The sequence below is a fragment of the Melopsittacus undulatus genome, chromosome 2, assembly GCF_012275295.1.
Source record: "Melopsittacus undulatus isolate bMelUnd1 chromosome 2, bMelUnd1.mat.Z, whole genome shotgun sequence".
Lineage (NCBI taxonomy): Eukaryota > Metazoa > Chordata > Aves > Psittaciformes > Psittaculidae > Melopsittacus > Melopsittacus undulatus.
The window spans coordinates 24,632,487-24,645,709 of record NC_047528.1 but is presented as its reverse complement, the minus strand read 5'-3'; the positions used below and the strand labels follow the sequence as shown (position 1 = coordinate 24,645,709).

Here is a 13,223-nt window from a genome sequence, read left to right as displayed (position 1 = left end):
GGGCTTCCTGCCCTCAATTTATATCTATTTAATTCCATTAAAACCACGGGGTGCTTAATGAAATTTGTTTTTATCATCTTATGCCCATGCTGTTGCTTCTCTTTTACTGCTCCATTATCTAGTTATAAACAATGCAACAGATGCTTGAAAGCCTTACCTTCAACTTTTCAGTATAAGTCCTTGATTAATGAGACGGAAGAGGTGCATAAGGTTGATGATTTCATTTTAAGTGGCAATAAATGATAACAGCAGGGTGATGGGGAATGGATAGGTAAGGGTATAAGAGACAGGTGTGAAATCTATCTGGTATGAAGAGATAGGAAGGACACAGAGCAAAAAGACAACCAGAATATTGCAAAGATGATCCAGCTAAAACAATGAAATCTGCTCTGAATGGATTTAACTCAGTTAAATACAGGCATCTGGAAGTTAGATATCTTGTTTAATTTAACCTCATCCTCCATGGCTTGCTTTTCAGTCAGAAGAATTCATGTGAAGAATGACCCATCTGCAGGTGACAGGAGTATTGCCTTGGAGATGCTTGTTTTCTCCCAGGAAATCTGGATCTTTGGGCAATGAACTTATTCCCAGCCTGATTGCTTAAAGGCTCTTGCTTTTAGATCTACCCCTTGTATTTAGCTGGTTCCTTTTAGCAGTTTTTCCCTGACACCTGTGTGCAGGCTGGTGATATTCCCTCTGTTTTCTTGAGAAGTCTTTTTTCTTGCTGCTGGGCATGTAGCTCTGACATGAGCTCTGTCACCATGTGATAGTATCGCTGCTTTTGCACATTAATAAGCAGGCAATGCCTGGAATCTAGATTTCTTTCCTACCTGTAACAATGCACCTACTAGACAGGTCCCTTCATGTCTTCTCCTCTTCCATCATGTCAGGTCATATTTTATAATTGTCCAAAAGACTCCTTAGATAATAAAGTCAGGTTGTGTCCAGCTATCCATAAGTCTTCTAAATAGAAAAGGGAGGTGTGCAACGTCACATAGTCAATGCTGCCTTCATCTCTGGATGTTGATGACTGACTTTCCACCCACCTGACTCTACCTGCTTGCAAAAAGATGTTATTATGATCTAAAACAAGATTTCAAGATCTCTGTCTATGTGACCATAAATTAATCTTAAACAGCACAACTGGGAATCCCTGAGGTTTGTTGCTCAGAGTAGCTCTATCATGTAAGCTCACCAGGCCTTAGAGAAGTCTTCAGCAAAGCTGAAAGGGTCCAAGATTTCAGAGTACACTTTTCTAGGATAATCATTCAGGCACACTTGGGAGGATTTACAGAACTCAAGAAATCCCAGTTCTTCCAGCATTCATTGCTCCAGTTGAGAACCTCTCAGGATACCTCCGCATAGAGAACTGGTACCTGCAAGAACTGACCTTGGTGCTCATCATCTCAGGGTGAGATTGCCCTGAAGTTCTGAATTTTGGCAATATCAAGCCTTAGAACTTGGTACCTTCAAAGTTTTGCCTTAAATAAGGCATGTTTGGGAAGCTCTACTGTGCGTACATGGACCGTGTGTCTGACACAAACGTAGCACCCATCAGTCCACCTAGGTTCCAGTTCTCCAGTCCTGTAAGATCTCTGTAACTGTTTGAGTTTGGAGTTTGCATTTAGATGCTTTACCTGGCAAAAACAAGACTAAACTATCACATGTCCATTGCAGCCAACAAAATGTAGGATTTCCAGTTTTCCATTATCATTTCACAGAATCCCAGAATCCCAAGGGTTGGAAGGGACCTCGAAAGATTTGCTTGAAAGGAACAAGCCCTGCATCAAGATGAGCATCTAAGATGTCCTGAACAAAGGAAAAAAAATTAGAACCACTTGTATTCCAATATCAAAGTATACTCAGAACTTTCGGCTACCACATGACTTCAGTGTTGCTGGTAGTTTGGATTAGTTCTCTTTCTAACTCAAAATGATCAAATTTACAATAGCCATATACTCACTTCCACCGTTCTGTAGTAGGTCAGTATTTCTCTGTTAACATCAACTTTACAATTACATTTCATTTTCTGAAGCCCAGGAAGTGCTTGGAAAAACAGCCTGTCTTTTCACTTACAGACAAAAACAGACGAAATGCAGAAGCATTAGTCAGCATTTCTTTTTCAATCTGTACATAATTCTATTGTATTTTAGGCAGTGCTATCAAAGCATTTAATGCTGAGCAACATTATTGCGGGGAACAGCCCTGTTGCAGTTGTGTCAGCTCTTTGGCTGGCTGTGAATCATGGAACGTCTTGGCAGAAGACTTTAATGAACCTACAGCCTCCCACTTAAGTATTCATGTTATTAATCATCCCAAGCTATTTCTGCTCTGTTTTTAAATCATGTTTCAAAGGAAATGCTTAATTGTGATGAATTACAAAAGAGTTTATTTAATTCTATGAATGTGTGTATTTATTTCTATAGAACCTTTTTATTTGGAGTTCTATCAATGCAACTGTCTGCTTTCTGTGCCATAGCAGTCTTCCCAGTGTCAAGATCCTGGCACTACATCTGTATTATAAAATAAAAAAGAACAAGGAACTGTTCTCTAACACAGAGGCTTAAGGGCCATATCCATCTTACAGAGAGTTGGTCTCCTCTGAACCTGGAGCCAGGTCTCCTCAGGCTCTTCAGGCTCCTGTGGCACAATGCTGGTTTTTATTTGACATTCTGCAGGTGGAACAAGCATGATTTAGAGCAGTGTCTGAAATATGAGTGGTACATTGCAGCCCACAAAACATCTGCTTTGATGACCTGATGATGCTTAACATGTTATTTCTAAAAATTAGTGGAAGAACAAGCAGCAGTATTTGCAAGTATATGTACTGGATGTTGAAGGCTTGAGGGAACTGTGAAGGAAAGGGGCAACCTTCCCTGCTGTCATCATGTTCATACTGTGTGTTGGGAGTAACCAACTCTTTGAAGAGTAAGTGGTTAAGCCATTTAACAAGCTGAAACAGGCTGGCAGTTAGGAGTCTGCTGGTAGCCCTGTGAAGGTATATTCACTTTGTGATGGCACTTGGGCAGTTAATAGCAACAGTAGAGATTGTGGATATTGGTCCTTGCCATGTAGTAATGTTCAACTGTTTTCTCACGGTGACTCATCACAATTGATTGTAGCTTGAAAAGAAATGTTGCCTTTTTAACAGTGCTATATTTTGTATATTGGTTTTATCAGATAACCTAAAGATAGAGTTGTAATCAGCCTGGTTCTTTCTTAGAATGTCTTCCCCCAGCTCTGCAGAATGCTGAAATAGTGGTGGTGGCATGGCTGCAAATTAACTCTATGAAAATAAATGTTGCTGGACTCTTGAGGCTTGTGGTTATTGATCATGACAGAAACTAGATGGGAATGTGTGCTGAGGTTTGAGGGGAGAAAGTAGTGAGAAATGGAACCTTTCCTTTTGAAAGCAATCAGGAGACAGAAAGGCTCAAGCCAAAATGTTGCAAAATGAAATTGTACTCCTCCCATCTATCCCCTTCCTATCTTCCAAATAACTCAATAAACTACCTGGCACAACAAAAATAGACCAGAAATCACTTGTTAGGTATCATGTTTGAGAGAAGGCATAAGTTTTCCATGCAGTCATCTAAAAGACCATTGAGATAACATGTATAAGGTTCAAGGTGAAATTAGGCCTTGAACCTTAGAGTGATGCAGGACTCTATATACAGTCTCCTCTACAATTTTTTTTCAATATTTTCTAAATGAACATGCGATAAGTGGGTGGAGAAAAGCCTTGTTGAATTAACTGGTCTCAACATCTATATCTGAGAGATTGCTCCCTTTTGTGGTGAATTTTGTTCCTTTAATGAGGACAAAAGTAAGAAATTCCTTTAAGAAAATAATGGACTGTGAAAAATTGAAAGTTCTATTAGTATTTTTATCAAAAGAGCTCTGTAGATAATAATATAAAGTATGCATTTGAATGTTCCATATTGGTTTAGTGTACTATGTTATACAATAATGTGACATAACTTCTTCAGAGATACTTTAATGTTTATAGCATTAGAGAATCTCTGCACAGTTATTTCTAGAACTTTTATACCAAGTTCATGTCAGACAACTTGCAAAATTTCCCATTGGGATTTAATATTTCTGTATCACTTTGTGTCCATCACAATGCATGCTCTGCACACATTCCTTCATATCCCAAAGGAAGGAATCAAGAAAAAAATATATATTCCACTGAAGAAACTACTCTTTCCTATGCAAAGGGGAGACTTCACCATTGGCAATAACAATAGAAATTCTCTTACTTACTGTGTATGTTCTAACTGAAATAGTGTGCAGGATTGACTCCTGAAGTCATAAACTCTCTAGTTAATGATATATGGCAGCAGATAATCAAGGACAAAGTTGTCTGGTTTTAAGACCATTTTTTTACTTATTAAGATAAGTGTAATGGGGCAAAGATTGACGAAAGCCAAAGAAATCGCCCTTGTATAAGCAGATGATTTTTTTTTATTATTATTATTTTGGCTGACAAATTAATTCTGGAAAAATTGATGGGAAGATAAAATTTCATCTTACTGGATGTGTAATTTAGAGCACTTATCCAACTTCCCTTTATAATTAGTGTAAGAAGAATCAATCCATCGTGAAATAAGTGTCTAGAATAGTCACAGCCTTTTTTATTAAATATTCATGCTTAATTAATTATGTTCTATTTACAGGTTTTATTTGGGGTGAAATTAAACAGATGTGGGATGGTGGACTACAGGACTACATTCATGATTGGTGGAACCTTATGGATTTTGTAATGAACTCCTTGTACTTAGCAACAATCTCCTTGAAAATTGTTGCATTTTCAAAGGTAAAGTATTTTTTAAAAATTGGCAAAATATTTAAGATAAATGAAATTAGGCTTCTTCAAACTTTCTTCTGTATTTCAATGTTCTCAGACTTTGAAGTGATAAGAAGCTAGACTAGGATAAGAGCAAAGAAAACATTGTGATTTATACTTCCTTATTCTTGGATGAGGCAATCTTTTGTTGTTTGATCCTGAGCAGACATACTGTAATTTTCTTGGAAAAGGATAATCACTGGTAATATTTAATAATGTTTGCACAAAAATATGTTCTGTGTTAGTTTTTGCCTGGTTTTCAATAAGAAATTATTGCACCTAACAGAATTTTATATATCATGTAGAACTTCCAGACAGGGCTACAAGAAAAGTATTTATTCAAAATTAGGTGAAAAAAAAAAGAAAAAAAGAAAAAAGAAAAAAAGGTGAAGAGCAGGATTTTAACTTTGTTTTGAAAATTCATGATATATGCAACTTGAAAAAGTAAAGCTGAATGGGATAAAATGGTCACTTAAGGCTCGATATGTTTATTTTTCCATCCTTTTCATGGACTTTTTGTTAATAGTTTTATATTCCCACTGTTTGACTTATACTACAGCAAAATAGCCTTCCTTTCCAAAGCCACGGAACATGATAAATGCTCCATCCCTGGCAGTGTTCAAGGTCAGGTTGAAGGGAGTCTCGGGTGACATGGTTTACTGTGTGGTGTCCCTGCTCATGGCAGGGGTTTTGAACTAGATGATTTTAAGGTCCTTTCCAACCTTAGCTATTCTATGATGGTATGATTGTATGTTGCATTTTGTATGTATTCAACATGAATCCATATCATGATAGAAATTCCTCATAAAATAAAATATTTTAATCAAAAATGGTCTAAATTGCAAGGAAGCCATATCTGAAAGGAAATGAAAGCATTTCTTGCCATCTGTCATGGAGCTCTTGTCACATTCAAGTAAAGAAAACAAGCCCATTTTTACTGGCCACTGTGGTCAGCATTATATTTCAGGTGTTTCAAGTTCCCTACTACCAGCTACTCTGTATGCATGGACAGAGACTCTCTCCTCTGCCAAGATCCTTTTAGCTAGGAATAGGAGACAGCTGTCAAGTAGCTTGTTAGAGCTCCTTCTACTCAAACAGCAGCTGTTCCTCCTGCAGCCCTGCCATAAGTATAGAGGAGAAGAGGAACCTCTGATTTATATTATCTTGTGTATTTACAAGCTTCCACATGTCAATCGATCAGGGGCAGGATGAGCAAAGGCCTGTGATCTGTTGACACACCATTCTCCTCCTGTGACAAAAGTTTTGGTGTGATGGCTCTCTAGCTGCAAACCTTTTGGAGTCTTCTCACTCAATGAAATTTGGAGCCGTTGTCTGAAAGAGTGAGGTGTCTGAAAGTGTGAGGTGCCTAAAAGTGTGAGGAGAGCTGTGACTTAAAGCTGATGAAGTGCCTTTTTACACACAAGGATGTTTTATCATAAAGTAACTGGAAAATAATAATTTCTCTGTCCCATGTAACAAAGCAAGTAGCTCATTGAAAATGCATGTTTCCAAATCATTGGAGATGGACAGTTATTCACTTTAGAATAATATTAATTAGAAGATATCGTTTCATCTTCCAGACAGCTTCTGCTTAAGGTAATCAAATTCCAAGGTGACAGTATCTGGGATAATGTGCATCCATTACACTCTAACTTAGTGCCTGCACTCCAATCATAATGAATACATAAAGCACTTTGGTTCTGCAGCTATTATTTTTTTACTGCATATGCAACGTTGCACCCAAATACTTTTTTGTTTCTTAAAAGAGCTTCAGTTGTGGTAGTCAGTTGAAACACATGATGCTGTAATGAACAGAATAATACAAGCTTAATTTAATACCCAGCCACATTTCCTTCAAATACATGCAAGAGTTTTCCACCTCTACGCCAGATGAGATTGAGAGGGTGCCAAATGTAACCAGTACATTTTGATTTAATTTTTTTATATTAACTTCCTAAACTTTGCAAGATAGGTTTTTCTAAAATAAAGCTTTTCTGTGTTTATTAAACCCAGTATATAAGCCTAGTGCTTGAATAGATTCTGTCTTCTATAAGTTAGCTCAAGGCACCTAAGAAAATATTTTAACTATCTCTCTTGTGTAAAATTATGAGAATCCCCTTATACTCCTGTCCTGTGTGATAAATGTTCCCAGAGGAAAATGTAATATTTATTGCCCATTCAAAGCTTTCTGACTGACATAGTAGTTAAGCAGATGTATATTATTTACAGCAGATGACAGAATTGTGTAAGAATATCATTCCAGGATGAGAGAACTGCTAATACAACTTGAAAGTCATATGTTTCATTGCCAGTATTCAGATAAAATAAGTACATCTCATATTTTTCATAGAATCATGGAATGGGCTAGGTTGGAAGGGACCTTAAAAATCATCTCATTCCAACTCCTCTGCCACTGACAGGGATATCTTCCATGAGATTGCACAAAGCCCTGTCCAACCTGACCTTGAACACTGCCAGGGATGGGCATCTTTTCTGGACAGCCTGTTCCAGTGTTTCAGCACCCTCATAAGAAAAAAAATAAAAATCTTTCTTATATCTAGTCTGAATCTATCCTCTTCTAGTTCAAAACCATTATTTCTCATCCTGTCGTAACAGGCCCTGCTATAAAGTCTGCACTCATCTTTCCTATAAGCCTCCTTTGAGCATTGAATGGCTGCTATGAGGTCTCCTTGGGGTTGTTTTTTCTCCAGGCTCAACAACTCAAATTCTCATAGTGTTTCCTCTTAGGAGAGATGTTCCATCCATCAGATTATTTTTGTGGCCTTCCTCTGGACCCACTCCAACAGGTCTGTGTCTTTTCTGTATTGAGGACTCCAGAGCTGGGTGCAGTACTCCAGGTGGCATCTTACCAGAGCAGAGAGGCAGAACCACCTCCCTCAAACTGCAGGTCACACTTTTAATGCAGCCCAGGATGTCATTGACTTTCTGGGCTGCAAGCACACATTGCCAGCTCGTGTCCAGTTTTTTTATCCTGTACCTCAAAAGTCCTTCTCCTTAGGGCTGTTCTCAATCCTTTCATCATCACCCAGCCTGTGTCCATACCAGGGGTTGCCCTGACCAAGGTGCAGAACCCTGCACTTGCCATTGAACCTCATGATGTTCAAATGGGCCCACTTCTTGAGCTTTGCCAGGTCCCTCTGGATGCCAACTTGTTCCTTGAGTGTGTCAACCATACTATGTAGCTTGGTGTCATCTGCAAACTTGCTCAGGGTGCACTCAGTCCCACTGTCTGTGTTCTTGATGAAGATATTAAACAGTACTGGTGCCAGGGCAGACTACCACTTGCCACTGATCTCCATATGGACATTGAGCTATATATGTGACCATCCAACTAATTCCTCATCAACTGAACAATCTACTCATCAAATCCATCTCTCCAGTTTAGAGAGAAGGATGTTGTGGGGGATGCATCAAAGCCCTTACCAAATTCCAGATAGATTACATCAGTAGCTGATATAGTAGTGGACAAGTAGCCGTGCCCACTGATGTAATCACTCCACCATACAAGGCCACTAGGTTGGTCAGGCAGGCCTTGCCCTTGGTAAAACCTTGATGACTGTCTTGAAACATCTCTCTGTTCTACATGTGCCCTAGCCTAGTTTCTAGGAGGATCTGTTCAATGATCTTCTGAGGCACAGAGGTAGGGCTGATAGGTCAGCAGCTCCCAGAGTCCCTTTCTTCCTGTCACCAGGGCCTTTACCTGACTGACTTTTCAGGTAACATGGGGAGTGACCTGCCGACTAAATCAGGACTCTAGGATGGATCTTGTCAGGTCCCATAAACTTATGTATGTCCAGGTTCCTCAGCTGGTCTCAAATCACTTGAGCTGTCACCTTCTTTGGAAGGTGAGTGAAGCAGAGATTATGTTGTTTCATCTGGCCCTAGTGACACAGATGAGTGCTTTTCCTTACTACTGAGGACATACTATGGATGCATCTGGGTGGTCTGCAACAGGTAAATACAGACTGCAGTATGATTCCTCTTTAAAATCTGCTTCATATTATAGCATCCCATCATTTCAGAGGACTTCGTAGCATAGATTCTTTATTCTGATATGTTCTGTAAAACAGATTAATGGGACTAAATAAATAATAAGTCTTCCACAGGAGTTAAGCCTCAGGTCAAAGTAACATCTAACATCTTCAAGAATTTTTTTGTAAAGCTGGAACAGTAAAGAGTCACAATTCCAGGGATCAGACTCTTCAATAAATGAGACACACAAGCAGTTTGCCATGGTTCATTAATAAATAGCTTTTTCATCATTGGTCCAGTGTTAGTGATTAAGTGATATACTTATTCCTTGATTAAATGTTTTCTTCCATCTTGCCGAGGTTGTGGGTGTTTCTATCCACCTTTGTCATATCTGGACTGTTCCCCAAAGAAATAATTTGTCGATTCTATAGCTGAAAGTTTCTATAATTATAAAACCCCAGGTGTTCAAAAACTGTTCCTTTTGCTTTGGGAGAGAATTATTAGACTTGCATAGAACTAGAAACTGTAGACCATCCTGCAGGTAAAATGAAAGACAAGTACATGAGTACTGCACATTTTTTTGTTTTGCTAAAATAAAAACCTGTCCTGAAGGCATGTTGCTTTCCAAAAGACATTGAGTTTTATTGTGCTATCTGCAAATTAATTGAAGAATTTATAAAGAAACTGACATATTTGTTTATGCATAAAAATAGATGAGTAATTTCTTTCCTTCTTCTTGTTTTCAGTATAGTGGGTTAGTTCCACGGGAGAGCTGGGACATGTGGCATCCAACCTTGGTGGCCGAGGCCCTGTTTGCAATTGCAAACATCTTTAGCTCCCTACGCTTGATCTCATTATTCACTGCAAATTCTCACCTGGGACCTCTGCAGATATCTTTGGGAAGAATGTTGCTGGACATTTTGAAGTTTCTCTTCATATACTGCCTTGTGCTGCTAGCTTTTGCAAATGGATTGAACCAGCTTTACTTCTACTACGAGACAAATGAACCTGGCAACTGCAAAGGAATACGATGTGAAAAGCAGAATAATGCATTTTCAACGTAAGTGGCTGATCCATTTCTATCCTCCCTGTCTGTCCTTAGTATTTTAATCACTTAGATGTTGTTTACGGGAAAGAGGCTGTCTGTTTCTATTGGTATTACAGTGGTGTCCTGACAGACACATCTAAAGTTACCCTAAGACAAAAAAATAAATATTAGCATTAAATCAATCTGTAATGATGTTCATCCCATACTACGGTGAAGTCTGTAAAAATCATGATATCTCAAAACATAACAAGATAAAATAAAGACAAGTGGGAGATAATATGATATTAGGAAGTACATGTTTAGAATTAAGAGAAAAAGGTCACTAGATCAGAGCTTGCTTATCCAGGCAGCTGTCGCACTGCATTTCTGTGATGTCTACTTGTGGGCATTAAATAAGTCTGGTTGTCTAAAGCATGAAGATTCTTTGTAAATGTGATAAGCTGAGGCATGAAAAAACATTCCGTCCAGTCTTCTACTGAAACTGAGTCTACTCCACACAATCAAATACTGTATTGTAATTTCTGGTTAAAACTCTATTTTTTTTTTTAGTTTTTGTTTTCACTTGACAAACAATTTTACTTCACTCTCTTCTGTAGTTTATCTATACTTCCAAAACCCTACCAAATGAATACTAATACTCTATCTCATCTTTCAACTTTCAATTTGAATCAAAATCCTAATATAAATACTTGTTCCTTATTACCTCCTATGAATCATATCTAGGCTGTTTTTATAATATGTTTATTACCAATGGCTTCATTCTCAAAGTAAATAACTTTATAAAAATAGCACCTTTTACATCATCTTAATCAAGTCACTTTGCTCGGGCATATGTATTTATTTTGCATATTAATAACATCTTATGCAGTTCTAAACTTTGTGTGATCTAAACAGAAAGGCATAAGGAAATTTTTTAGAGCTCCATATTTATGGAAACAATATTTGGGAAATAGTGGGGACTTACTGTCAGTAGTGACAGAAGATGATGTTAAGCAAACCATCCTGAATCTTTCTGCAGAGTCTTTTCTGCAGCTGAGCAGGGAAGAATAGTGGTTGTTCAGTTCATGGTCAGGCAAGTGCAAACCATACCAGAGACTCCAGAGCAGTACTTTGTCACTCATGTACACTGTACTACAGGCACAGAGATTCAGGACCTGGAGTTACTATAAGTAAAATCATACTGCGCTTTCAGATTTTTCTGTGGAACAGCACTGTACTGGGTTGCATGATAAAGTTCTGTTTCACAGATGATAGCGCTTGGTGGGAAAAGGACTTGAAGGGTTATGTTTTGGGACAGCAGGTCCCTGCATGCAGGACTGCCCAGGGTGCTACAAGTCCCCACAGTTCAGCAGCCTCCCTTTTCCAGGTGCAGTGGGGACAGCACTGGTGGCCCACACATCCTGTCCAAGTAACCTGCTCCTGGTGTCAGGGTGAAGGAGCAGGAGAGAGGCCGTGGGGAAAACTCACTCCAATTAATACCAGCATATGGGATCAGGCAAGAAGAAAATCTTGCTCCAAACTTTTCATGAGTAAAGGGTCTAACCAGAACCCATCCTTATGACACTATAGTGTAGCTGAACATTGTATAAAAGTAAAATTATGTCAAACTGTCTAGTTGCAGAGGAATCTTTTTGAAGTTGGCTGTTGTTAATTTGGCTTCATAGCTCTTGTTCCGAGCTTCTCTAAGGGAGTATTGTATACTTTATTTATAAAAGCACAAGTTTCATTTGAGCAGCATGTTTGTCTTTTTAATGCCTCCATTCCTGGAAAAACAAAACATATGCTAATGATAATAATGTTGTTCTAATTATACAACTCCTTTTATCTCAGTGGCTCTCAACACAAACCAGAAATTGCATAAACTGACAACACCAAGTATGTATGAGAATACTGTAATTGTTTTAACATCTTGATTTAAACACAACCATTGAGTTACTTTTGGATCTTTATTCTACCCTATACAGTTGAGGCAAAGGGTCAAAATGCTTTCAAAGGCAGGTGTCTAAAATAAGATTTTTAAAACTATGTTATCCTTCAGAAGTTTGTACAAGATCAGCCTTTTACTCGCAGGCTTATTTATAGATTCAGTATTGTGTATCTAGAAGTTCAGTTTTGAAACATCAAGCCATCATTTCCCTAGAAAGATATTCTGTGAATGTTGTGATAAGTATCATTTATTTCAAGCAAGTCACAGACTTTTGTATGTTTGGGGAAAACCTGAACAATCTGAAAAGTACACGTATTGTTATTATACAACTAGTCTTTTTGGGTTTTGTTTTTCAGATTATTTGAAACACTGCAGTCATTATTCTGGTCTATATTTGGACTCATCAATCTCTATGTGACCAATGTGAAAGCAAGGCATGAATTTACTGAATTTGTTGGGGCCACCATGTTTGGTACCTATAATGTAATCTCCCTGGTTGTTCTACTCAACATGCTAATAGCCATGATGAATAATTCTTACCAACTAATTGCTGTAAGTTGTATCCTTAGATAATTTATAATACATACCTTCTCTCTGTTCCTACATCCTATTTTTCTGGCAATAAACCTTTTTTACAGACAGGGTATTGGGACAAATTATCTGATTCATTCTAATTCTTTTGCACTGTCCTGGAAGGACCCAGAAACCAGACCCCTGTTAGATTGGGCAGAGGGGAATTTCCCCACAACTCTGAATGAGGAAGAGGTGGCCCTGCTGCAGAAGCCACCTTATGGGTTAAGGTTGACCTAAAGCTGCTGGCAAGTGACAGGAGCTGCTGCCCTGCCCAAGCTGTACTGAGAAAGAGACCCTGCCAAAGATTGTTCTGTCTCTGCTTTATTTTTAATGTATTATATTTATTAACCTTTAAAAGCCTGATTTTTTTTTTTTTTATATTCCTACAGCATGAATATACAGATAACAGTTTCTTGGACAATTCTGGGTGCATTAGCAATTAAAACAAAAGATCATGACTTCCCTTTTGCAGTCATTCTATTTTTCTCCTTCAACAAAACCTGTCTTCATCCTTACCAAAGCTACTGTGCTATTTTTATTTCTCAGCTGTCTATTAAGAAGGCTAATGAAAATAAACACTGATTCATCATCTGGTAATTCTAATATGATCATGCAGAAAGAAAACAAATGAAAGAAAGCTTCATAGTCTTAGATTTTTAAAATGCCCCATTTTTTTTTCTAATCAGGAAATTACAAGTTTTTCCACAAAAGAAATAGTGACTACATGTGTTTATATAGTGCTGATTGGCAAAGTCTGGTACACAATATCTCAACATACTAGGTCATCAAAACTAAGACTGCAATTAGAATGGTTTTCCCACTACAACTTCTAA

At 38.1% G+C, this 13,223-nt stretch overlaps 1 protein-coding gene across 3 annotated transcripts in view; it reads left to right on the top strand.

Moving 5' to 3' along the window:
• Positions 1-13,223, top strand: part of TRPC4 (transient receptor potential cation channel subfamily C member 4) — an 89,432-nt gene that overhangs the window by 59,793 nt on the left and 16,416 nt on the right. For all 3 annotated transcript variants that reach the window (XM_031047712.2, XM_005147632.4, XM_031047713.2), the window contains 3 exons: positions 4,680-4,819; positions 9,589-9,902; positions 12,174-12,369. In XM_031047712.2, coding sequence (XP_030903572.1) covers positions 4,680-4,819; positions 9,589-9,902; positions 12,174-12,369 — 650 coding nt within the window. The remainder of the gene's footprint in view (positions 1-4,679; positions 4,820-9,588; positions 9,903-12,173; positions 12,370-13,223) is intronic.